The following is a 25952-nucleotide window of genomic DNA, read 5'->3' on the forward strand; positions in this document are numbered from 1 at the left end:
CTAAATTCTTGGATTGCTATACCAGAAGCAAGCTCTCTGCATTCATTCATATATTTATTCAGCAAGCACTCATTGAGAATCTCCTGTGTGTCAAGCACTGGGTCCCTCCCATGAAGAATGTGACAAAGTCCCTCCAATGAGGGGGTCAAGTCCCCTGCCCCCAAGGTGTTTGTGCTGGAGGAAATACGAAGCTGAAAGATACGGAGGAACCAACTCAACATTCCCTGCCCCCAGATAAAGGCTTCCCCAGTGGGCCAGGAGTCCAGGCTTTCTGGGCCAAGGGGCTCAGCCAAGCGCTCTTACTGGTCTGTGCTGGACCAGCCACAGGTGGGTGGGCACAGCCATACCCGAGCTGGGCAGGCTCAGGATTCCCATCCCCTCTTTCTTCTAATTCCCCTTCTTTGGAGGCCTGCGGAGGCCAAATGCTTGCCTTCAGCTTCTGAGCGCAGCCATTCAGTCTTTTCTTTGTCTCCCTAGCCCCACTCAAGCTCCTGGCATCTTTGTTGGCTTATGCTGAACTTGAGTTTGTAACAGAAAAAGCAGCTGCCTAAGGGGGCTGACAAATAATGGAATGGGCCTAGAAGGGATTATGCAAACGGAGGAGCTGTGCCCCATCTGAACGGGGCAGCGAGACTCACTCCAGTAGAGCGGGAAGACGGGCCAGCATTGCCACAACTTGCCATTTTTCGAGAAAAGCCAAATAATAATAATAATAATACCATTTTTATTCTGCCCAAGAATACTGCTTTTCCCAGGAACGTACCCCTTAAAATGACGATAGCAGCTTACGTTTAGTGAGCTCGGCGTGTCTGGGTTGGATCTCAACGCTTTACAAGAATTAACTTGTGTAATCCTCGCAACAGTCCCAAGAGGACAGTGCTCTAATTATCCCAGTTTTACAGAGAAGCTAAGTGGTTTGTCCGGGGTCACACAGCTGGGGCAGACATAGGCAGGATTTGATCAGGGCAGTCTGGCCCCCAGCCTGTGCTCTAACTGCCCTCCTTTCCTTCTCCATTCGGGGTGGCTAACTGGTTACACAAAAGCCACAATCTCTCATGCTGCCCAGGGTCAAGGGATGGGTTGGGAAGGAAGAGATGAAGTCCCTGGAGGGCCTGGGATCTGAGACAGTCTCCACACAATCACCGACGTTCAAGTTGCAAGAAGAGACGGCAATACCTGGTTGAGTTCCCTCACCGGGCCAGCTTGGCTGGTCTTCATGGACGCAGAATTGTGAATCACCCACGTGGCCTCTTCAAGCATCTACTCAGTTGCCAGCCCTGCTCTGGGGAGGTGCCATTCTGAGGGCCAGGAGTTCTGTTATGTGTCACTCTGGCTGCTATGGCCCCCTCCCAGGGTCTGGGCATCACAGCCTGACCAGTGCCACTGGACTGCGGCCCAAGCAGGAATTCCACTCCAGCCGCCGAACAGGGCTGTTGGTCATCTCTCCAGAGCCGCGTGGAGACAGGAGGATGAACGCTTCATTTTCTCAGGGAGCCAGCTGGGTTTTTCAAGCAGGTTCCAGAATGCTACCCTCACCCAGCCTCTCAGCCCATGAGGCAATCCGAGTCCCTCCCCTTCTCTCCCTCCCTGGGTCAGCCATCATCTCTCTCCTTTGGTGTGGGCCCCACCCCAGCCACATCCTGTGAGGGGCTGATTTTGCGTCTCCTTAGTGCATCCTAGAAGGAGGGCAAGAGAGCATGGGCTGTTTACCTCCACAGATAATGCAAACCCTCACTTAGAGTGGTTTGTCCTCTTAAGGAATCACTGTTGAACAGCGAAGTGGTCAAAGGGTCGGCCATCAGAGAAAAGAGAGAAGCAAGAAGAGAAAAAAACCCTCCTTAGGAAAAGGAGCTAACATTTATGCAATGCCTACCATGTGCCGAGAACTTTACATATGTGTCTCCATTAATCTCTGCCCATCCTGTGAAATAAATGTTATTAGTCTATTTTGTCACCAAAGAAATTGAAAGAATGAGTTGCCCAAGGTCACACAGCTAGTTGAGTAGCAAAAGCTGTGCTTCAAACCCACAAGTGTCTGGCTCCAAAGCCTGTGTTCTGAAGCCTGGTGCTGTGCGGTCTCCAGGTAACTGACACCTGGGCAAATCACTCCACCAGTAGGCACTCAGCATACATTAATTGAACACCTACTATGAGCTGGGCGTTGTTCTAGTGGCTTGGGATATGCTTCTGTGAATGACACCGGCAAAGATACCTGCTCTGGTGATGGATGGCAGGCACTAAGCAACATGATAAGTAAAGTACACAGTCACGTGATGCATAGCGATGTTTCAGTCAACAAAGGACCACATAGAGGACAGTGGTCCCATAGGATTAATGCCATATAGCCTAGGTGTGTAGTAGGCTATTCCATCCAGGTCTGTGTAAGTCACTCTATGATGTTCGCACAACGATGAAATGGCCTAACAACGGGTTTCTCATAACATGTCCCCATTGTTAGGCGACACATGACTGTATAGTATGTTAGAAGGTGATAAGTGCTATGGGAGAGTCAGGGCAGCATCAAGGAAAATCCGGAGTGCCGGGATAGAGGCAGAAGGCCATTTTAAACAGGGTGGCTCAGGGTGGGCCTCACTGAGGAAGAGACATTTGAGCAAAGACTTAAAGCCGGTGAGCTGTCCTTGAGCCTCAGTTCTCTCATCTGTAAAATGGGGATAATGGCTACCTCACAGAGGTGTTGTATCAAACAAGATGATGTAACACTTGACATGGTGCCTGGCACATAGTAAGCTCCTGATAAATTAGAAATGTTGTTAATATTATTAAGTAGCAAAGTTCAGGATAGAGCCTGGGTCTATTCATGTGCCTCCCAGCACACCCTGCTGTGGCCCACCTGGTCACCTGGGTGCATGGGAGATGTGGAGGACACTGGCCGCCCACAGGGAGCTGACAGCTTTGCAGGAAAGAGACCTCAAGACTGAAAATGGCCATAGGGAGCAGAGCGAACCTTCTCAGAGCCTGGACTGCGCTGATGCATTTAGCTTATGTCTCATGCAGTGGCATTCCCAGAGAGAATAATCATAGAATAAGGTAAACCGAGTAGGGAGGGTGTGGCATTGACTGGGCTGCACAGAGCAGGGGTCACAGGGAACTAGTGAACTGGCCGGGAGATTCCACCCTCACAGAATCCTAGATCATAAATCCGGAGACACCTGAGAAGTCATCTAGTCCTGCCCCATCCTTTTCAGATGTGGAAACTGAGGCCCAAAAAGGAGAAGTGACTTTACCGAGGACCACAGCCTAGCCAGGAATCTGACTCCTGCTTGGGGCTCCTCCTTGCTCACTCTGCCTGCTGCTCAAAGACCACCGTGCTAAGAACTCAGCCCCAGTGCATCCCAGCCTCCTTCTCCAGAAAGCTCAAAGGATTTCAGAAGCACAACTGTATCAACAATTTCAAAACTCCAGGGGTCAGTGCTCGTTCTTTCCATTTTGCTGACACAGAGACAGAGTGGGGCTGAGCACCCAGCGAGGTAACAACGAAGCACGCTTGCACCATGGAGCACAGCCGGGATGAAAGAGCCGCGCGGAGGGAGCAGGGGCAGAGAGGGCCCTGCTCAGCTGGGGGAAGGGAGGCTGCGGTGGGTCGGGAGCATAGGGGATGAGGGTGGGGACAGAAGGAGAATCTGTGTCACCCCTTCCCAGGAAGTCCCTGCCCAGAACCTCAGGACCCCTGCCTGCCTGCCAGAAGGAGCGTCTGGGGCCCTGAATAATTCCTGTAAAGGTAACTCTCCTCCTTCACACCCAGCCCCAGAGCAGCCATGAAGGATTCATCCTCCAGAATCATTTAATGTACCACCGCCCCCAGCCGAAAAGACCTAAGGGCTGACTCTCCTCCTTCCACCCCAGAGCTGGGTGCAGAGCGCCTGAGGAAGGAGAAAACCTCACCCAAGTTCCCCGCCTGTTCATGGAGACCGTGGCAGAGGGACAAGCTTAGGCCGAAGGGAGGAAGGTAAACCCCACGTATACCTTCTCTGCACTTTCAGATCCCTGGGCTCAAGATGTACAGGCCTTGAAGGCAGATGCAGAGAGGAAAGAGGGAGAAGGAAACTGGGAGGTTTCAAAGCCCCACCCCAGTGCAGACTGTGTCCTGTGTCCCAAAGTGCCACATCCTTTCTTAGAGAGCTGGTCCAAAAATGCTATGGCCCTCCCTCCTTCCTTCTTTCCTTCCTTCCTTCTTTCCATCTATCCTTAAAATTTTCTCTTCACTCTGAGACTCTGGGATCAGATGGACACTCCACCTATGCATTCTGTAAATGACCTCAACAAGCTGTTTCACCTCTCTGAGCCTCAGTTTCTTCATCCACAAAACAGAGGCATAGCCACCTCATAGAGCTGTGTGAGGCTTCATGGAGATAAAGTATGTAAGGTGCTCAGTACGGTGCCCAGATTGATAAAACGCTGGCATTGGTATAAAATCTGTTCCAGGCCCTTTAACCTCCTGGTTTCACTTCTAGCAGTGCCTGATTTTACAACAATCCATAAGTCATTAACTGGGACCATGTTCGACCCATAAGAATTCTTCCCAACAAGACACATCCATCACTCAGAGTTACAAATGCGGAGTTCATTTGGGGACCACGTTGCACAGCATCTTCCCTTTGAGGAGCACTGGCCCTGTATTTAGATCTGCACTGCAGAGTACAGGGCCGATTGGTACCCATCCATTCACCTGCCTCTCCAGGGTCTGCAAGCATCCATCTCAAGCCAGCAGCCCTCTCGCTCACCTCTGATCCATCAGTCATCTCCCTGTGCCCATCTTCTCTGCATCCATCCACTTATCCATCCATCCATCCATCTACCCATAGTACTTCACTCTCTAGGGCCCCAGTCCCAGACTTTCCAGGCAAAGTGCTCAGCCTCACAAGGATTTACCCTGAAAATAATGGTGTTCAGAGAGCATTGGGCAGGGCCTGAGTGGGATTGGGATGGATGCTTCCTTCCCTCCCCTCCCAGGACAGATAGAGATCATGAGCAGAGCCACAGGATCACAGCCAGAGCAGCGTTACTGAAAGCCACCGCCCAGGGCGGGGTATGGCCTGGGGTCACTGCCTCTGCCCTTTGAGCTTTTCAGGAACCGCTTACCTGTCTACGGCTGTCTAAACTGCATCTCAGCGGCAAGTTGCCCAGGGGCCTGAGGATTTCCCATCTGTATATTGCTGTCTCTTCCTGCCTGCCTGTGATGGGCTGCATTTCCTGTTCCCCTGCTGAGGGCCAAACACTGTGACAGGCACTTGGGACAGGGGAGGGAAGTGGTGGAAATGAAGACAAGATCCCTAGCCCCCCAGAGTTCACCGAGGAACTGGGACAGAGGGAAGAAGGCCATCCCGTGCATGAGGTCTTGTGAGCCACGTGTAACATTTTCCCCTTCCGGGGTCTTGCTCTACACTGCTCTCAGGTGGTAGCTGGTCCCCAATCACTTTTCCATTACAGACATCGATAACTTGAATTACTCCAAAATAACTAGCCCCTTCATGCCCCTGCAAAGCTAATTTTTCTCCGTCTGCATTTGCCCACGTGCTCCTCTCTGGGTCTGGAATCTGTCTTTATGAGTCGATCCAGGTAGAATGGAGTCTTTCATCTGACCGTGACACAAGGACAGAACGAGAGCAGGATTTGGCATCGGACACTTGGGTTCAAGTCTTTGCTCTGACACTTACTAGCTGTGGTGCTTGTCAAGCCACCTAATCCCCTGGAACATCAGTTTCTTCATCTAAAAAACAAGAATTCAAATATAACCATCCACCAGAGTGTTAGAGAACTAAATGGAATAATAATGTATATGAATGTTCCTGGCATATATTAGGGAATCAGTGAACCCTTGGATAAATATCTGTTTATTCTAGGCAAGAATCTGAAACCGTGCTATAAATCTGAATCATGAGGCCACCGTATAATGAGGTCTGAGTGTAACGTCAGCAATAACAATATCTTGCATTGGAGAAACAGATTATCATTTACAAAGATGCATTCTCATAATGCTCTCATTTTGCAAATGACAAAACTGAGACTCAGGATAGTAAAGTGAATTACAGGGGTCTGCAGACTGGAGCAGCCCTCAGACCCCTTCATGCTCTTCCACCTCCTCCATCATCCCTGATTTGAAACCGCACTTCCCGGGGCTGCTCCAGGATGCTGCACACTAAGTCCTGCCATCCAGCAGATGCTGAAATGACAGACCCTTTAAATGGCCTCTTAGAAGAGCTGTGAGCTCGGTACCGTCTGCCCTGGGCGCTGCTAGGAGAATAAATGCTCCCAAAGTCGCCTGAGGAGGGTCATGTGGAAATCTCGAAAGGCTGGACTCTGAGAGGAAAGAAAGAAACTGACATTACCAAACACCTATTTCATGCCAGGCACATTCACAGCCAGTTTCTTACTGACGCCTCAAAACCAGCTGTTCTCAACCTTTTGGGGGGTCACATACCCCCTTGAGAATCTGCTGAAAGCTGTGGATTCTCATCCCCAGATAAAAGTACATCATTTTGCAGATAAGTGCGGGGGCGGTGGGTCAAGGTTAAGAGCTCCTGGTATAAACCTGGTCTGTTTTAAGATTTTCTTAGGTACCCGGGACCTTCTCTTTTGGAGGCCCCACCCCTCGTCATATCAAACATTTTTGTATATATCCACAACCCACACTAAATTACACACACACACGCACACACGAGTTCAATTGAACTCTCTTTGACTGGTTGACATAATGTTATGTTTTGTAGCTATGTAATTAAAACATTAATTTCAGTTCTGTGCTTTCTTTTCCAATTTTAGAGCCAATAAACCTTTTTGGCAAGTTTTATTGAAATATATCGTACATATAGAAAAATATGCAAATCTTAAGTGTACAACTCAACGAATTCTCACAAAGTGAGCACACCCATGTAACCAGCGCTCTGCTCACACCCAGAAGTCCCCCAGACCCCTTTCCATCCTCCACCCCCCATCCCAGGGCAGCCGCTGTCCTGACTTCTATCACCGTAAATTAGTTTTGCCTGTATTAGAATTTAAGTGGAATTGTAGAGTTTGTACTCGTTTTGTACCTGGCTGCTTTCTTGGAGCCAATAAACATTTTTCCTGAGGTCTCAGGTACTATCAAAACCGGGGATTCTCAACCCTGACTTCACACTAGAACCTCCAGAGGAATTTTCAAAAATCCTGATGCCCAGGCTGCACGCCAGAGCAATGAAATCAGAATCTCTGGGGGGGCTAGCCCCGTGCCTGAGTGGTTAAGTCTGCGCGCTCTCCTTTGGCGGCCCAGAGTTTCGCTGGTTCGAATCCTGGGCACCGACATGGCACTGCTCATCAGGCCATGCTGGGGTGGCATCCCACATGCCACAATTAGAAGGACCCACAACTAAAATATACAACTATGTACAGGGGGGATTTGGGGAGAAAAAGCAGAAAAAAAAAAAGATTGGCAACAGTTGTTAGCTCGAGAGCCAATCTTAAAAGAAAAAATAATAGGTTTAAAAGAAAAAGAATCTCTGAGGATAGGACCAGACATCGGTGGCCTTTCTTGCTCCTCAGGTGGCATTGATTGCAGCCAAGGAGGAGAAGCACTGGTCTAAACATGCTGTAAAGTGTTAGTGTCCCTGCTTACAGCTGGGGAGACTGAGGCTGTGGGAGTCCACCACGTGCCCCTGTCCTAAAGCCTGAGCTCCAAGTCAAGTCTGACTTGGAGTGGTAGTTGCATTGCCTTCATCCTTGGTGAATAGTAAAGCCAAAACCAGGTGTGGGTGCCTCCTGCCAGGGACCCACCTCGCTGTAAGTCCTTCTGGAGCTGTGGAGAAGGGAGGTGGGGTTTCCCAGGCTGCCGAGAGCCCCTAGGAGAAAGGCAGCACCCCAGGGGCTGGCTGCAGGGAGAAAGAGCCACCACCAACAGGACTCCATCTCTGCCTCACGCCTCTAGAAGCCACATAAGAGTCCTTGCAGGTGTGAGTGGCTGGTGGTTTTAGGGTCGTGGGGAAGTTTCCCAGCAGCTGAGTAGCTCTGGCCCAGGCCGCTTTGATTCCGGGGTGCAGTGCACGATTCCACCGCTCGGAGGCACCGCGAGCTCCTGTAAACCCTGTGGTTTTCACACCCCCCTGCCTTTGGCTGCAGGAAGCCAGGTGCGGAGTCTGGCGGCAGTGAGGGGAGAGGGGCAGCCCAGAGCTGCCTGCAGGCTCCTCTGTTCCCTGGGCCTGATGAGGCCTGTCCTTGGCTGGCAAGGGGGATGCAGGGACATGGCTGCGACAGGACACAGAGAGAGTTCCCCCGTAACTGAGCCAGCAGAGGAAAGCCTAGCCCTGCTTCTCCGGGACCGCCCTTCACCACGCTGGCTCTGTGGGCCCCACAGCCCATGGGGAGCACAGCCCACCCACACTCCCATGATGTCCTGGGCTTGGAGGTACCAGCCCTCCCCTGGAGTCCAGGCACAGCTCCAGATCCTTCCCGGGGACTCTGCCAAATTCCAACCCTAGGATGGCTGAGGACCTCAAGCTGCTGAGGGGTGTCTGAAGCTGGATCTACTGTCTTCCCCACAGTGTGCAGTGAGCCTGCCTAGATTCAAAGCCAAGCTCTGCCATTTCCTAGCTGTGTAACTTTGGGCAAGCTACTTAACTTCCATGAGCCTCAGTCTCCTCATACATAAAATGGGAAGAACAGTCCACACCCTAGAATATTGTTGTGAGGACCAAATGGCAAATTCAGTAGTCTGAGGCGAGGAAGTGCTAAATAAATAAATATAAACTACTATTATTTAGTTATTGCTACTACTAATAATAACGTTGCAAACAGAATAGAATGAGCCTGCTCACATGTGAAAGGACAGCCTCCACTGTGAGAACCCATACGCACCCGGGTCTGAGCAGAGGCAGCAAATCTCGCCTGCCCCACAGCTCAGGCCAGGCCCAGCGGCCCCTTAGGAGCAGTAACTACAAACGTGAAAGCTACCTAGAGTCCCACCCCAGCACCGCCCAGAGGGGACCCTCAAGCCACCACCCAGAGACTGAGGCCATTGTCGCCACAGCCTGGTGACATCCTCTCTTGGCCCACAGATGTGTGCGACTCTAGCTGCCCTGCAGCCTCAGGCAACTTCCATCTGGACACCATCCCTATGGTGTCAGAGTGAACACTGCGTCAGAAGACCTTGTTCTCAGCTTTGCACTATCATCAACCAGCTGTGTGACCTGGGGCGAGTCGTTCAACATTTTTGAGCCTCCATTTGGCCTCACTTAGATGATCTTTAAATCCCCTCCCAGCTCTAGCATATGGTTTTAGCAAAGCATCTGGCACACAGTAGGCGCCCAATAAATGCTATTTAGTTTTATAAAATCCAAGACAACTCTGCTAGATTCCAACAGCCACATACCTTTCTAGAGTTTAGAACTGAGTGACCTGGGTGATCCAACCCCTAACAGGGCCCAACCCAGGGTAAGAGCTCAAGAAATGGGTATTTAGCTAATTAATTCATTACTTACTTTTGACCTGGCTTTAAGTCCAACCTGTTTCCTACCCAAGGCTGCAGGTGCCCCAGTAAGGCCCCAGATTAGAGGATCCAGAGTGTCCCCACCAGACTATGGGCTCCAAGAGGACAGGGTCCCTCCTGCCCGTGTCAGGACGCCACCTCTTCAGGGACACACTCGGCCCCTCCTCCTCGGCATGAGGCGGGTGGGCAGCCGAGCATGCCCTCACTGTGATCCTGGGGCATAGATGTAGCCCCCCGTCAACATCGGGGAGAGACGCAGCATAGAGCCTCAAGCTGGGAAAGTCCTTTTATTGGAAAAAGAAATAATAAAACAAAAGGCGACCACATCGCTTGTGCCCAGCCAACCCACGGGACAGGCACAGCTCAGGCACAAGGCCCAGCCACACAGTGGGCCAGGGTGGGCACGGGCCGGGTCCAGGGTCAGGGGCTGTGGTGGAGCCCACTAGGCTGCAGCTCTCCAGAGGGATCCTTGGACCAGGACCCACTTGGGCTCAAGGGCTAGGCCGCTCACTCTAGCTCTCTGGGGAGATGCTTCCTTCCCACATGCTGCTCCAGTGTCCAAAAGAAAATCCGGCCCCTCTTTGGTTCCAGAAAGCTACCCGCAGCTGCTAGTCTTTCATAGCCACCTCTAGCACCTCCTGCCGGCTGAGGCAGGCAGCTTCCTTCTGTCTGTCTCCCAGGCACCAGAACAGAGCTCCTTCGTTCTCACTGGCCTGCCTGGGCCTCAGCAGCCAGGGCCTCCTTGGCTGGACGCCCCTCTTTCCTTTCAAGAAGGGAGCTTGCTTCTCCCCTGCAGGTTGCTGGTGCCTTTGAACATCCAAGGAAGCCTCGCTTACACAGCCCTGAAGAGCCTAGAGCCTGGGCAGCTGAATACGTGGGTCCGTGGTCCCAATGCCTTGTCATGGGGAGCTGGGGGAGGGGCACGGAAGGCCCTGGATGGTTGGCTCTGCTCTTCTAGAACTCCAGCTTCTCTTTTGCTAGAATGTACACAGTCAACTCAGGAGGGGAGAACCTTGCAGGTCGGGGAGAGGCCAGGAAGAAGATTCAAGATGGCAGCCCCAGGCAAGGGGCGAAGGGCATTAGGACATTTATTTACAGGGCGATCAGGCTGGACTCACGCAGAGGAGGAGCCACAGATCATCACGTAGGAAAATAAGACCAGCTGCAGAGAGGGGTGGTCATCGGCCTAGCAGCCAAAGGAACGTACACGTGCACTCTCACTCACACCTGCACTCACACGTATGCACACCTGCACTCACACACTGCATTCACACGTGCACTCATGCACACACCTGCACACACACCCCTACATATACACACATGCACTCATGCACATAGTGTGCTCCTATATGTGTGCTTGCACACGTGCCTGCCTTTGCACACACACATTCTCAGACACACGCGGGTTCTAATCTCAGGAAGTTGGATCCAGTTCTGGAGGTTCAAACCCCTCAAGGCTACATCTCCCTACGAGCATTTCTCCAGACCCCTGTATAACCTTCCAGAGCCGCAGGCTGTGTGCCCCACTGCCAGTGCCTGGTGACCTGCAAAGTCTCAGGAGTTGGACACTTTCTGGCGAGGCCAAGATGGCCTCCAGGCTTTGGATGGAGGACAGGAAAGCCACAGTCTAGAAGAGGTCAGAAGGGGGCTGAACAGCTCCCCACCGCGGCGCCCGTAAGTTGACCACTCCCATCTCCCCAGACCTCGAATTCCTCGGAGGCAGGATCATGGATAGGTAGAGGTCCTGTGGTGGCATCAGGAAGAGCAGACACTGGGAGACGGCCATGAGGATCAGGGGCCCAAGGGGACAGTCCTGGGGAATGTGGGATTTGGGTTGAGGAATCATGCAGGATGGGAATTCTCTATGTGATAGACCTGGGCCCAACTCCAGGGTGTTGGGAGAAGAGCTGCAGAAGAAAACCAAATTGCGTTGTCCTCACCCCAAGCCTCCCCTCAGAATATCTGGCACCATGTAACCCAGACCAGCCCCGTCAGGAAAGAGCAAGGCCAGGAAGGGTGCCATCCTGCCAGGGGGCGAGGAGCAGGAGGTGCCAGTTGATGGCCTGCAGGAACACTGGGCTAGTTACCCTCCCTCCCGCCCCCAGCAGCAGGCGGGCCCAGAGAATGACTCAGAAGCGGGTGCTCTGGTAGCGTAGCCGCCGCAGGTCTGCAAGACCCTCAGTCCGGCTGTACACCTCCCTGCAGGGACTCTCGGCCAGTCACCGGGCCCCCGCCCCACCACCCCCACCACTGCTGCTGCCACTGCCACTGCTGCTGCCACTGCTGGAGCTGCCGCTGCTGCACCGGTCCTCGTAGATGGAGATCTCGATCTGGAGTGGCGTTAAGGAGGGCTGCGAGCTGCCAAGCAGGGGCGGACGGGAACCAGCTGATGGAGGCCAGCAGGGGAGCATGCGGCGAAGCTGGTGCGGCTTCCTCAACAGTGAGGATGTGGAGGCCTGGGGAGCATGCGGCGAAGCTGGTGCGGCTTCCTCAACAGTGAGGATGTGGAGGCCTGGGGAGCTGGACCCCCAGTCCTTTACGCGCATGCACTCACACAGTTCACACTTCCGGAGACTTGTAGGGCCGGACACTGCAGTGGGTGCACAGCCAGGATCAGGAGCTTACACTTCAGTGGGTCTAATGGCCATATCCCAGGACTCGGATGTGCCCAGGAGCTGGTGTCACTGCACAGAAAGTGTGAGGACTCTGGTGTCCTGAGTTCAAATGTCAACTTGCCCACACTTGAGCTATATGCCCTTGGACCAGTCACTTAACCCATCACTTATCACGTCTGTCAGTGAGGATAATAGTGGAATCTTGGGGTTGCTGTGAGAATGAGAGGCACCAAGCACAAGGCCTGGCACGCAGTGAAGGCTCAGTAAAGGGGATCACCACCACCAGGCTTTATAAACACGAGATGCTGGTATCTGTGTTTTCTTTCCTCTTTTCTCCGTCAGTTTTCCAGTAAAAGTTATTTATCAACAATCCTACTCTCACTGCTGCTGACCGTGGTCAGGAAGGTGCACACCTTGACCACATGTTTCCCGGTGGGTTAAGCAAACCTACAACCCTCCCCTCAAGACCTCGTTTTTCCCATCTGTGAAAGGGGGGCAGTGAGCTCTACCACACAGCATTAGAGGAGGATGACACGAGATTGGGGGCCTGTAAACATATGTGGAGATGTGCATGCTGCCTGAGGGGCAGCACAGCCTCGTGGTTAAGGGTGGGCCCAGGGTTAAGTCCTGGCTCCAATGTTCACCAGCCGGGGACCCTGAGCCCTGATTTAGCTCCAGTGGGCTCATCTACAAAGGGGAATCATACAAGTGACCCACCTGATGGGGGTTATGAGATCTACACGAATTCATGGTTTCAAAGCCCTTGCTTTGAGATCCGGCGTGCACTGAGAACAGCTTAAGTGCAGCTCAGTACAAGCAGACCCTAAATTCACAAACAGCACCAGTAACTTGCTGGTGACCAGGGATGTGGGAAATCCTAGGAAATCCCTGAGCAGAGGCCCCTAGGGTGACCCCATTTCCTGGCTGCCTCCCCGGGGACCCCACTGGTCGGCAGCTGTGTGCCCTTGCACAGACCAGCCAGGAAGGATACAACCCTCATCCCACGCTCCACAGGGTCCGTAAGAAGGAGGCCTCGAGGAGCAAAGATCTTCTCATTCTGCTCCTGGATGTAGCGGGAGATCTTCTTGAGAACCTGCAAGGAGAGGGGCCGGTTGAGGATGAGGGTGAAGCATGGGAGCCCCGGGGGAGGGGACGCAGGGCAGTCGGGGAGGGAGCCACCTTCTCGTAGTGGGTCTCCATGCAGAGGAAGATGAAGTAGGCCGTGGCACAGGCCAGACACCCCTCAAGGTAGGAGCTGCCCCCAATCTTCTCGGCCTCTGCGTAGAAGCTGTTGAGGGTCTTCACAGTCTCCTCGAAGAGCTGCCGCTCAATCTGGAGGGAGAGATGGACAGAGAGCCGGGCCCAGTTCAGCCTCCCGAGATTGTGGACAGTCACAGGTGGGAGGGAGGGTGGCAGTGGTGGGGCCACACCAGTGGGGATGGGGGCATACCAGCATGACCAGAGAGGCTGCAGGTTCCCGTGGAGCAGAAAGAGGACTGAACTGGGAATCAGGAGACATGGGGTCCAGTCCAGACATGGCTGTCAACTAGTGTGACCCTGGACTAACGACTTAACTACTATAACCTCAGTTTCCACATCTATAAAATGGGAATAAGAATGGTTACTTGGCCTCCCTTGGAAACGGGAAACTCCCTTGACATCCTGGATGTGAATGTTTTCTGCAGTGGATCAGGCAGGAATTCCAGTGACTTTGTCACCCTCCCACCCCCATCCCCCATTTTGATGGCTGTGAGAGAGCTCAGAACCTGATAGGAGGGGCTCTCCCTGTTTGGATGGAACTCCAACTGCATGGGACTGACTGGGTGAGACCTCAAGAGCATCTCTCCAGGAGAGGGCACTTCCTCCTAGCTCAGAGGTCATCTGGAACACCATAGCCCCGTGTGTTTGGACAAGTAGGAGCTGTCCTGCCTGCATCCATATTCATAATAGCTAATATTTATTAAGCACTTTCTATGTACCAGGTATTTTTTGTGTATTCTTTCATTTAATACTCATGACAATTCTTTTTTTCTCTCTCTTTTTGCTGAGGAAGATTCGCCCCAAGCTAACATCTGTGCCAGTCTTCCTCTATTTTGTATGTGGGTCACTACCACAGCATGACCACCAACAAGTGGTGTCAGGCCATGCCCAGGAACCAAACCCAAGCCGCTGATGTGGGGCATGCCAAACTTAACCACTAGAACATGGGGCCAGCCCCCCTCATGACAATTCTATCAGAGAAGTATGACTGCCATCCCCATTTTGCAAGTGAGGATCGATCAAATCTCTGCTCTGTGGTCCAGGCCACCATCATCTCTGGCCTTTTAACTGGTCTCCCTGCCTCCAGCCCCACCAAGTGAGCCTGTTAAATTCAGATCATGTCACAGCTTAGATCAAGAGCTGCCCGTGTTGTCCCATCTCTCACCAAGGAAGATCCAAGAGTTCTTGCAATGCCCACTACACACTACAGGGCCTGGCCCTGCAACCCCTCTGAGCCCATCTCCTACCTTCTCCCTCACTTAGCCCCCATTCTAGCCACACTGACCACCTGCTGCTTCCTGAAAATGCCACAGGTCCTTTGTGCCTGTGTCCTCGGCTGCAGTGCCTTCCCCCAGACACCCCCTGTGCCGGATCATCCCTTACTTCCCTCAGGTCTCACCTTATTAGACGGGCACGCCCCGACCGTTCACCTTACCCAGCTCTCCCTATCCCCTTGACGACCTCCCCCCTTATTTTTCTAGTATTTGTCATCACCTGAGCTACTATATATTTACTTGTTTGTTGTTTTATTTTTTGTACCCCCAATAGACAGGAAACTCCATGGGTTCACTCCTATATCCCCAGGCCTGATACAGAGTAGGTGCTCAATAAATACTTGCTGAATGCTGAGTGGACATGTCCAAGGTCACACAGCTCTGACCAAGTCTGTGCTCTGCACCATGGATCCCTACAACAGACAGCCTAGAAGGTCGAGCTCTAAACTCCGCAATTGTCTGGGTGTTTCTTGCCCCATATTTTACATTCTTCAGAGCACCCCTTCCCCACTCACCCCCACAGGACCAGAACTGTCCATCACACAGGTTAAGGACCTCCCTCACTGCCTAGGATAGAAGCTCTTCCCAAGAATAATCAGGAGCTTTGGGTTTTTTGGCCACTGTCCCTACACAGATCTGGAGTGAACCCATAGAGAAAATTCTGCCCATGTGGCCCATGAGCCAAGCCCTGCTGCTGTACCCCAGGGGTCACCCCACCCCAAAGGACAGTCCTTTAAGATGAGGAGACCCATACAGCTCCCCAAAAGCCACTTAGGAGTCAGATCATCAAAAGCTGGCCCCACCCCCACCTTCCCAAACCCCTTCAGATCTGCCTGGGCTGCTGAATGGAAGGATCGTGGTCTGTCCTCTGCCCTCCCCCAATCCCAGGCCAGTTCTAAGGCAGCCTTGGGTGAGGGCTTCATATACTCCCAGAACCAGGAGCAAAACTCAGCAGATGGTGCTGGTGCCTTGCAAGGAGCCGGTGGTCCATGAGACACCCAAGTAGCTGGGGGAGGGAGAGGCCGTGGGCAGAGCCCTTGGCTGACAGCCTCTGAAGCCACCAGCAGACTCCGCGATGTAGCAGACTCTCCTTGGCTCTCCCCTCTGCCTGAGGCGGGGAGAAGGAGGGAAAAGCAGCCTCAGCGCTTCCTCCAGGTCTCTAAGCTTTCCCTGCCCAGACTCTGATCATGAAGGCATCCAGAGTTATCTGTACCCACTAAGGATGCAACTGCATCGGTAGGAAAATATGAGTCTTGTGAAAAAGCAGAGTCAGGACTAAGGCCCTTCTGGTCCTCACTCACTTTGGTAGGTCACTTCCTCTTCCTGGCCCTGCGTTTCCCCTCTTCAATGAGAGGGATGAACTAGCGCAGTGTTCCTCAAACTTTGACGCCTAGGTGAATAACTTCAGGATCTCTTTACAATGCAGATGCTGGCTCAGTAGATCCAGGGGGGCCCGAGATTCTGCACTTCCAGGGCACGCTGATCTTGCCAGTCCACAGACCACAGTTTTAGGTCAAGGGCTTAGTGGTTCTCAATCCTGGGGCACGCTAAAGTCACCTGGGCAGCTCTTAAAATTTAGACATGCCCAAGTCTCTCCTCCAAGAGATGCTGGTTTGGGAAGGGGGAGGATGGGTCAGAGCAGCAAAGACGGCCACTGCCGTGCTCTACCCAAGCTGCTACCCTGCACGGTTTTTCCCAAAAGTTCCTGGGTGATTCTAACGTGCAGCCAAGTGTGAGAAGCACTGTACTAGAAGACCAGCGAGTCCCAGAGCGGGATCTATGAATCACCCGATTCTGCGTCACCTGGGGATTCCTCATTAAAAATTAAGACCCTCAACCCTGGCTGCACATTGGAACCACCTGGGGAAATTTAAAGCAACGCTGATGCCTGGGCCCCCCTCCCAGAGACTGATTTAACTGGTCTAGGGGTGTGGCCTGGGCATCAGGATTTTTTTAATTTCCCCCGGAAATTCCAATGTGCAGCCAGGGTTGAGACCTGCTAAAAAGGGGAGATTGCTGAACCCAGTCCGACAACTGAGCCAGCGTGTCTGATGACGCGTATCTTCCAATAGGACTGAGCAATTTATGTTTAACAAGCTCTCAGAAATTTGAGAGCTGCTGGACTAGAAAATTCCTGAGGTTTCTTCAGCTCTAACTTTCTAGGAGGAGACAACATGACAATGTTAAAGACGTTTTTTTATTCTTCCATGTGAGGTGGCTGAACAAGTTATGTGTCCAATTCACATCTATCCTGGAAAAAAAATACATTCGAATAAGCCCCTCAGTTCCATCATGGCCTGTGTTCCAGGCTTAGAAAGAGACGTCCTTACCCGGCTGTCCAGCTCTGGGGGGAATTTGGTCTGGAACTGACAGATGGTCCCATCGCTGTAGTCTCTCTGGATGAAGACCTTGGTGGCTAGTGAGGCACTTCGCCGGAGCTCCTGCAGGTTGTGGACCTGAGGAGACACCACTCGGGGTGAACATCTGTCTGGGTTCGTCCCAGACTGAGGGGTTTTTCAGGATGTGGGTCTTTCAGGGCTGAACCAGGAAAGTCCCTGGCAAAATGGGACAAGCTGGCCACTCTACAAGTGCTCCAGGAAGGCCTGGGGGAGCAGGACTGTGGAGTTTGCCCATGAAGGTGCCTCAAGCTATCCCAGAAAGATCTAGAAAAAGCCTGAAGCACGGCCAAAGCTGAACCAAAATGAGACGTTCTAGAACCATCAAGAGAGCTAGAAACAAATTTTAACAAGAGGAAAAGACTTCCTGGTGGCTAGCCTAGGTCACACCATCTCTCTCTCTCTCTCTCACACACACACACACACACACGTACACACACAGAGATGCATGGTGGGACCTTTCACACCTTCATTCATTCAGCAAGTATCAATGTCAGGCCTTGGCTTGAGGGAACCCAGCACTGAACAAGACCCTGCCAAGTGGAGCTTACAACAGGGTTGGGGGAGGGGAGTGTGTGGTCCAGAGGAGTACCCGATGTGAACATGAGCTCAGAGAAGATTTGGGTTCAGGCCAAGTTACAGCCCGGGTCAGAGAGCACCATGGGTGGTTTTCACAACTAGCACTTCTTGCCATAGGAAAGAAGGGACCCACGAATGTCCAAATGCCCAGAGAAAATTGTGGATATAGTAGGCTGAGGCCAGAAATTGAAGAGATACCCCACCCGAGTAGGAAGGAGTGGGGTGACTTCTGTCCCTTGTCCACACCTGCAGACTTGACACTGACACAGACTCTATTTGAAGGGAGTGGACTCAGTTCCACAGAAGAACAGGGCCTCTTCCTTCCACCCCCAGCCTCAGTCACCCACGTTCCAGGCAAGCACCCCGGTGGGTAAAACATGCCAGACACTGGAACCACGCAGTGACCAAGCCCCAAAGGCAGAGCAACCAATGGCCAGTCCATCCTGGGTAATTAAGGTGAATCCGTTTAGTCACTCAGCTCTCATTTATTGAGTCCCTACCACTGCCAGGCTCTGGGGACGCTGAGCAAAGGACAGTCTATGAGCTCCAGGAAGACAAGTAAATATATAATGAATTAAACTGTGATAAATGCTACAGAGAAGTAACATCTTACCCAGAAAAGCTCGCTCAGAAAAGGCTTCCTGAGGTCTGTGTTGAGTTATAAAGGAGTTACAGTGGTGGGGGGCAGGTGGGGAGTGGGGAGAGGGAGGAAAAGACAACCCCGGGAGGGGAGAAGCTTGTGCAAAGCAGCGAAGATGGCAGAGAACGCGCTTTCCTCCAATAACTGGAGGCAGATTTCAGCCAGACTGGAGTTGGTTTGTGGATCAGGTAATAGCAGTGGGAGATAGGGGTGCAGAGGAGGTGAGGGTTGGATGGCAAAGAGCTGGAGGGGTTTCTGCTGGAGGGGAGGATTTAAGACGGAAGATAAAACTTGCTTAAAAACTGAGGGAAGAATAAATAATGAGAGAAAGGTTGTCAGTATCGTAGCAGGAGCAGATAATTGGTAGATCAAAGTCCTGAAAAGGTGGGAATCAGAGACGGCTAACGAGACTTTCCTAAACCCAAGTGAGCCTTGCTTACGTAAGAGACATGCTCCCAAAGTGTCGCGATAGGATGAAATAGCGTGTAAGTGCTCATCTAGTCTTAATAGTCCTTGATTCCTCTAATCAAGGTTTTAATTGAGGAAGTCCCCTTGATATCTACTAGGACCCTATGATAACTTGGAAAAGCAATGAATGCTTTGGTAATATAAATAAGTTATTCATTAACTTGTCTGCTCTGCCTGGTTAAGGTTTCATACTGTTGTATTTTCAAAAGAAGAGGAAGGGGATGTGCCTTTCCTCTGCTCTTCTAAAAGCGCTTACACCAACCAGTGGATCTTGAGGATGGATCCCCTTAGCCGCAGAGAGATCGTTCTGGCAGCTCAGTGAGGGATGCATGGGAAGTGGGCATGACTGGGGTAGGAGGCAAGTTGAAAACTAAAGTCCAGGGAAAAACTAAAGTGGGTCTAAACCAAGAAAAGCAGTGGTGAGAATGGAAAGAAAGGGAGAGAGCAGTGCTGCAGGCATCCTGGTGTAGACTCAGCTTCCTCTCCTCCAACATCCTCCTCTGTCTGTGTCTGAGTGCACACGTGCAAACGTGTGCACACACACGTGTGCTACCATGAAGGTATGTCTCTCTAGTGACTGCCTAGCTGTTGACCACAGCCACTTCCTCTTCCTCCTAGGCACACAGCTAGATTAATTCCCAGCCTCCTGTGCAGGTAGGTGTGGCCATATGACTGAATGGAATGTGAGTGAAAGTGATGATGTCTGTATGTGCTTGGTTCATAAAGACCACCACTCCTTCATGCTCTTTCCCCTTCCACAAAAACCAAAGGAGCCATCTGTTAAAGATGGTGGAGCCACAAGTTGGAAAGAGCCTGAGTCCCTGAATCACTGCCTGGAGGAGATCCATCTGCTGATCAGGAACACCTGTCTAGGACTTTACCGAGCAGGAAACAAACTTCTATTGTATTACAACATTAAGATTTTAAAGGGTGGGGCTGGCCCAGTGGCAAAGTGGTTAGGTTCACTCGCTCTGCTTTGGTGACCCGGGGTTCATAGGTTTGGATCGTGGGCACAGACCTACACACCGCTCATCAAGCCATGCTGTGGCAGCATCCCACACACAAAATAGAGGAAGATTGGCAACAGATTTTAGCTCAGGGCCAATCTTCCTCCTCAAAAAAAAAAAAAAAGATTTTAAAGGGTGCTACCTTACATAATACAGTCCCACTTCCTCTTGGCTTTGATCAGTACTTTGATCCTCAATAGCTTGAGTGGAAGAGGTCACTACCTTAGAACACTGAGCTTTAGAACACTGTCCTAGCTCTAGGTGACTAGGGATCTGCTTCCCTCCCTGGAAAGTGTTTGTGGGGTCTTGAGTTGCTAGAAGATGGTATCAGACACATTTTTTAAAATTTTTTCTTTTGAGGAAGATTAGTTCTGAGCTAACATCTGCTGCTAATCCTCCTCTTTTTTTTTTTTTTTTTTTTTTTGCTGAGGAAGACTGGCCCTGAGCTAACATCTGTGCCCATCTTCCTCTACTTTATATGTGGGACGCCTACCACAGCATGGCTTGCCAAGCTATGCCATGTCCCCACCCAGGATCGGAACCGCTGAACCCAGGGCCACCAAAGGGGAACATGTGAACTTAACTGCTGCGCCACTGGGCCAGCCCTGGTATCAGACACATTGTATATACCAGAGCTTTAGTCTCCCAGATCCACACAGAGCACACACGTCACAGGCTCACGTGTAGTCGCTGAAGAGTAGGATTTAAGGCTCTCTGCATCCATCGTGGCTCAGTTGTGAAGTACCAAAAAGCCCTGGTGGAAAGATGGCCCATTGACCTGGGAGCAGGAGGCCTGGGTGCTAGTCCTGGCCACACGACCCTGCGAAGTTCTTCCCATCTCTGGGCCTCTGTTTCTTCAACTAGAAACTGAGAAGCTGGAGCTACGTAATCACTTAAAACCCCTTCCAGCTCTGACATTCTGGAGGCCTTATCAAGGATGATGAACACAAATGTTTACAGGGGCCAAGCACGTAAATGGGCCAGGTGGGGACTGTGGCTAAATAGAAAACTCATGTCCTGCCCCATCAAAGCAGCTGACGTTGCCATGTGAGAATGTGGGCCCGGGCTGCCACACTTCTGACATTTTAAGAGAAGCCATAGACCTGGATTTCCTTAATATCAAATACCCTGATTTTTTAATGTTTACAATAAATTTTTTAAATTTATAAGCACCAAGCAAACCAAATAAGGCACACCTGTGAACCAGCTCCATCGCTAGAGTTGCCAGTTTAGGACCTCTGAATAAGGAATCCCTCGGAAGGGGGCCTCGGACCAGAGCTAGAGCAGGCTCCAGGCCACTTGCCAGCTACCTAGCTTTCAGGGAACTGGTGGGGGTTTTAGGCAGAGACCCATGATGCTCTGAAATCCCACAAGGGCGTCCAAGAACATGCTCACGCCCCTTTGTGAGGCCACAGCTTCCATGTGTCCCCCAGGCGGCTCCCTCAGGATTTCTTAACTCACCCAGACACCTGGGCTTCTCATCCTCTTCTCACCTTCCCCAACCCTGCCCTCTCTCCCATCACCCTCCCCTGGCCTGCTGGCAGCTGAGAAACGACAGGACCAAGAGACATTTCATGAGGAAGAAAGAAAAAATCAGTGTGAGATCTGCTGGCACCCATTTTTGAACCGCAGTGTGACAGGGAGGGGGTGGCTACCTGGGAAGTGGGTACCCCAGGTCACACATTTAGGGCCTGTACACCCGACAGAGCCAACCTGGCAGAGTCAGGGAAGAGCGAGCACTGCAGCACAGATGAGCGCTCCCGGGCTCCTTGCTGGTCCCAAGACAAACAGGAGGCCCCATCTGGCCCACATCTCCACCCTCATTAAATACCAGCTAATTCCAGAGGATGCATTTGAGGCTCAACTCAACAATCAAGAGATTCAGCGGATGAGCCAACACAGTGCTCCCTGGCTGGGGTGTGGAGGAGGAGTGAGGATCATGAGTCACAGGCAGCCCAGTCAGGATGGAAGCCCGGACACAGGGCCTCTCTTCTCAGCCCTCACCAGGGCCCAAGCCCAGCCCATCGTCCGCTGGTTGTTAATTCCATGCCTTGGAAGTCAAACCTCCAAATGCCTTTCTTGGGTAAAGCTACTTGGATCCATTAAAAATTCTCTTAGGGGCCAAACTTCACCACTCAGAGAAGCCCCTGCCAGCCAGTCATTTCCCAGTTGTGGCCACCTGGACCGCTTCCCAGGGCGAACCCTGTTCCCAGTGACACACATTAGGAGAGGTTTGTTGCTAAGGAAATGGGTTTCCAAATGAGGTCAGTGTGTGGCTCAAGAGGCTTCATCCCTCCTCTGAGTGCCTCACACACACCCCTCCCCTAATGCTAATTCCTAAACAGAAATTAGGAAGTAGAAAAGGTCAAGTTTCCATGCCTTTCACCCAGGGATCCAAGGCTCCCTGATCTGTCTCGGTTCCTCCCCTTCTTCATCCCTCTCCTCAAAACACCTTCTGCTGGAGCTGAAGACTTCCCATTCAGAACCCTAAGGGAACGGACACAGGAGCTTGGCGTGAGCTTTTCCTTCTCCCAACAGGTTTTTCCTGGTAATCTTAACTCAGTCCTAACAGTACAAACAGCCTGGGGAGAATGACTCACTCCACAGCCCAGATACTGCGCACATCCTGTGCCTTGGCAGAACTAAGGCTTCTGCCTCAGGGCCGCCATCTGAGTCCACCTGAGGCCAAACTGGAAAATGGGCAATGTTTGCCCTCAGCTCCCCATCCCTATGGGCGTTCCTCTGTCCTTCTGCCCTCAAGCTGACCCTGCCAGGCCAGTCAGGGGGCCTGAGTCCCCACCCTCCAGCCCTTCCTGAACTCCTTTGCATCCCTCCCCCAACAAAGCCTCAGGTCGAGCTGCCTAGTGCTCTCCGCTCTATTGGGCAACACAATTGGCTAATTGGATACACCTGGGTGCATCAGACAAGGCACTGGCCAGGGAAGCAGAAGGCAAGTTCTGGTCCTGGCTCTGCCACTTTTTAACCATATTTTCTTGAATAAGCCTCAGCATTCCAGTTGCATCATCTGTAAAATAGAATAATGATGCCTTCCTTGGCTCCTGCACGGGGATCAAGCAAGCTTCTGAGCCTTGGTTGTCTCATCTGTTAATTGGGGATAATAATACCATTCTCACCCACTTCACAGGGTTGCTCTAAGGCTCAAAGAAGATCATGCATGTGATAGTGCTTTGTACCCAGTAAAGTGCTATATTCACAGAGGCGTTATGAGCAAAGCCACTCCCAGGGGAGAGTCATACATGCCTAACAGCAGCCTCCTGGAAACCCCGTATCAACAAAGAGATGTGAGCCTGCTGGTTGGAATCTGTGGACCATAGCAGACCTGAGAGGGATATGCTGGGACAGATGGGCCTCTTGGAATCTCTGATCACATCACAGATGTGGCCACCTACCCTGCCTACACTGATGGCCCGGCCGTGCCCATGTGGCTGAAGTTTCCCCTTTCTGCCCAACACCAGCAGCCTTTGCTGCAGTCTGGCAGCCCTGTCTGGAAGGTGACCAATACCTTGGCCATTTCTCCCTTTGTTCTTCCTGCTCTTCTCAGTGTCTTTGGCACTTGCGGAGTACGCTGCATTCCTCCACCCTAGAAGCCAACTTCATGGGTCTGCTCAGGGCTTGCCCCCTCACAGGGCCCTGGGGGGCAAGCTCTCCTAGCTGACCCTGTGCTTTGTCAGAAAACCATGTGATGCCAAACAACTGCCCTTGTTCTTTGGTGACAATGACAGCAGAATAACAACAATAACACTTAGTATTGATGTCACGCTGCTCACCAGGATGCCCAGAGGCACTGCATAGAATCATTCAAAAGCCTCTGCTGTCCTCCTGGCTTGTGTTCCAGCTGGGCTGGAAATGCAGCAACACTGCAAAAGAAGTCAGCATCAGAACTGGAGAGACCCTGGTGTCCTGGGTTCCACTCCAAAGATTCAAAGCAAGAAACTTTCAGCTCTGCTGCTGACATGCTGTGTGAGTATCAGATAGGTCCTCCCCTTCTCCACATGTTAGCTTTCCCACTTAAAAAGTGGGGACATAAAGAGATCCATTGCCCTCATGAAATGAGGGGGTAGGGGAGGTAATTCCTGATCTCTTAAGCATTGCACCAAGATTCTACCTTTAGCTAACAGGTCCCTCGACTTAGCTTTCAAATCCCTTTAAGGTGACACACCTAGAGGCACACCCTGAAGAAGACAGCTCCTCCCTTCAGACATGGGGGAAATGTGTGCACCAGGAAAACTCAAACGAGGTGAAAAAATGCAAGAAAGGGTGATATGCAAAAGCAGGGGTTAGTGCAAGTAGCTCATTAAAACCAATCATTTGGGTTTTGGGCCTGAGAATGTCTTTGTCCCCACCCTCCCCAGAAGGAAATGGGGATGTGGAGGTAAGTCTGTCATCTTTTAGCCAGGCTTTTGGGTTCAGAAGCTGGATGGCTGCACCGCATAGCAACAGCAGCCAGCTGCCTTCCCGCCCCTAAAACAGGCGCATGCTCATCTCTAACCCTTTGGGGAAGAGGTTTCAGGACTTGCAGTCCCCGGGAAGGGGAAATCCCAGCTGGTGCCCTGGAGCAACCCTGGCGCTAGTGCCAACAAGTGGCGCGGACAGCTTTGGGACTCAGATGGGGAAGATTGACACGCGAGGGGTGAGATGAGCTCTCAGGAGGAGCCCTTCTCTTCCGCCCTGCCATTCCACCCGCCACCCCTTCCCTCGGGACCCGACTCGGGGAAACCACTCCATCCCATCCAGCCACTTCCCCACCTCCCCATCCTCCCCTCCTCCCCCCGCCATCTTTTCCCGCCCAGTCCGCCCTAGCGGAGATCTGTTCCCGCAGCAGTCGGGCACTGCCGACAGACCAGGTGCTCGTCCCCTACCTCAGTGGCCATATTCCGGGGGAGCTGACCGCTCTGAGTCCGCGGCGGGGCCGGTCGAGGGTGCCTGTCCGCAGTGCTGACTCGGGAAGCAGGTGGGTTGGCAGCGGCGAGATGGGGCCAGGGGCGCTGTCCGCGGTGCTGATGCGGAAGCCGGGGGCCCGGGCGCCCTTGGGCTGGTGGACCGGCTGGCACCTGGGTCCGGGCGACGGCCGCTGTGCTGTCCGCGGTGCTGATGCGGGCTCCGGGCCAGGGAGGCGAGGCCGCGCCCGAAGATCTTCACAGCCGGATCGCCGGCTGCCGCTGCTCCTGCAGGCAACGGTCGGGTTTAGCTTTGAAGGCGGCGGTGGGGTTGGGGGTGGAGGGTGGAGGAGGGACTAGGCGCCTCCGCGGACCGGGAGGGGGAAGCGGCGGCCCCCAGACTCGGGCGCCTGCCCGCCGGAGAGGCGCCCCGCCCGTGGCCAGAGGCTCCGCTCCCGCCCGGCCCGGAGGCCCCGCCTCTCCTGCCTGCCCCTCCCCCTAGTGAGAGCGCCAGGAGCTGTGCACGCGCTCCCGCGGCCTCCAGGGACTCCCAGACCCGGAGGAGAGAGAGGAAGGACGGTTCTGGGACAAGATACTCCAGCCTGCGGAGGCTGACAGTCCTCCAAGCGTTTGCAGGCCCCCAGGTGCGGCTTCTTTACCTTTCCAACACCCCTCCTCCCTCGACCCCTACCCTCCCTTGGCCCAGGCTGCCTCTCTTGTGTTTTTTCTCTTCTTTCTCTCCCGTCTCTTGTCTGTGCCCTCTCCCCATGCTTGCATGGACGTTCCCTCCTTTCCCTGCTCTCTCCTTTTCACTGCCTTGAACCCTATTAGCTAGAGGAGGATGCTGCAGACTGCAGAGAATTATTTCCTTTCTTTAAACACGTGCTCGCGTTTCATCCCCAGCAATACCCTGGGGTCTCTTCCTTCAGGGAGCTCCAGAATTGAAGCCAGTCTCTCCTTGCTGCTCTTCCTGGCCCTGGCCCCACCCCTTACTCTTCCCTCTCTCCTCTGAAATCCCAGAGTTTACACATGCACACCACCACCACACCACCACTCAAAAACCACAAGCAGATGCTGCCAAACTGGTATGTCCACTCTCTAAGGATGGCAGGTCTGGCCTTGGTGCTGCCTTCACATTTTCCACATCACACCTCCCAACTAGATGACCTATCTATTTGCTTAATAAACAAAAAATGAAACACCAGCACAGGTGCCTTTTTACACACCCATAAAACCCCTTGGGCTCTGTGGGGAGAAGCTGGGTGTGTTCCTCTGCAGCTCACTGCTTCCTGAGGGTCAACAGCAACAACCCACACAAAGGGAGAGACGGCCAGCCTGGG

At 52.6% G+C, this 25952-nt stretch overlaps 2 protein-coding genes across 3 annotated transcripts in view; one reads left to right on the plus strand and one right to left on the minus strand.

Moving 5' to 3' along the window:
- The window catches only part of CRTAC1 (cartilage acidic protein 1), a 145038-nt gene extending 138224 nt beyond the window's left edge, over window positions 1–6814 (plus strand). The window contains exon 15 of the mRNA XM_023641320.2: window positions 3207–6814. Coding sequence (XP_023497088.1) covers window positions 3207–3262 — 56 coding nt within the window. The 3' untranslated portion in view covers window positions 3263–6814. The remainder of the gene's footprint in view (window positions 1–3206) is intronic.
- Window positions 6815–9748: 2934 nt separating this feature from the next.
- Window positions 9749–25112, minus strand: GOLGA7B (golgin A7 family member B). Of its 2 annotated transcripts, none has more exons than XR_011436727.1 (5): window positions 24595–25092; window positions 16955–17080; window positions 13270–13422; window positions 11988–13183; window positions 9749–11931 (listed from the first exon to the last, which is right to left on the minus strand). XR_011436727.1 is itself a non-coding variant. In XM_005602320.4 (5 exons), exons 1-5 carry the CDS (start codon window positions 24604–24606, stop codon window positions 11695–11697), a joined length of 504 nt encoding a protein of 167 aa, XP_005602377.1. In that variant the 5' UTR covers window positions 24607–25112; the 3' UTR covers window positions 9749–11694. The 2 variants fall into 2 exon arrangements, 1 of the variants encoding a protein (XP_005602377.1); XM_005602320.4 differs by having other exon boundaries at window positions 9749–11805; window positions 13082–13183; window positions 24595–25112.
- Window positions 25113–25952: the final 840 nt, after the last annotated feature.

This window comes from Equus caballus, chromosome 1 (genome assembly GCF_041296265.1).
Source record: "Equus caballus isolate H_3958 breed thoroughbred chromosome 1, TB-T2T, whole genome shotgun sequence".
Lineage (NCBI taxonomy): Eukaryota > Metazoa > Chordata > Mammalia > Perissodactyla > Equidae > Equus > Equus caballus.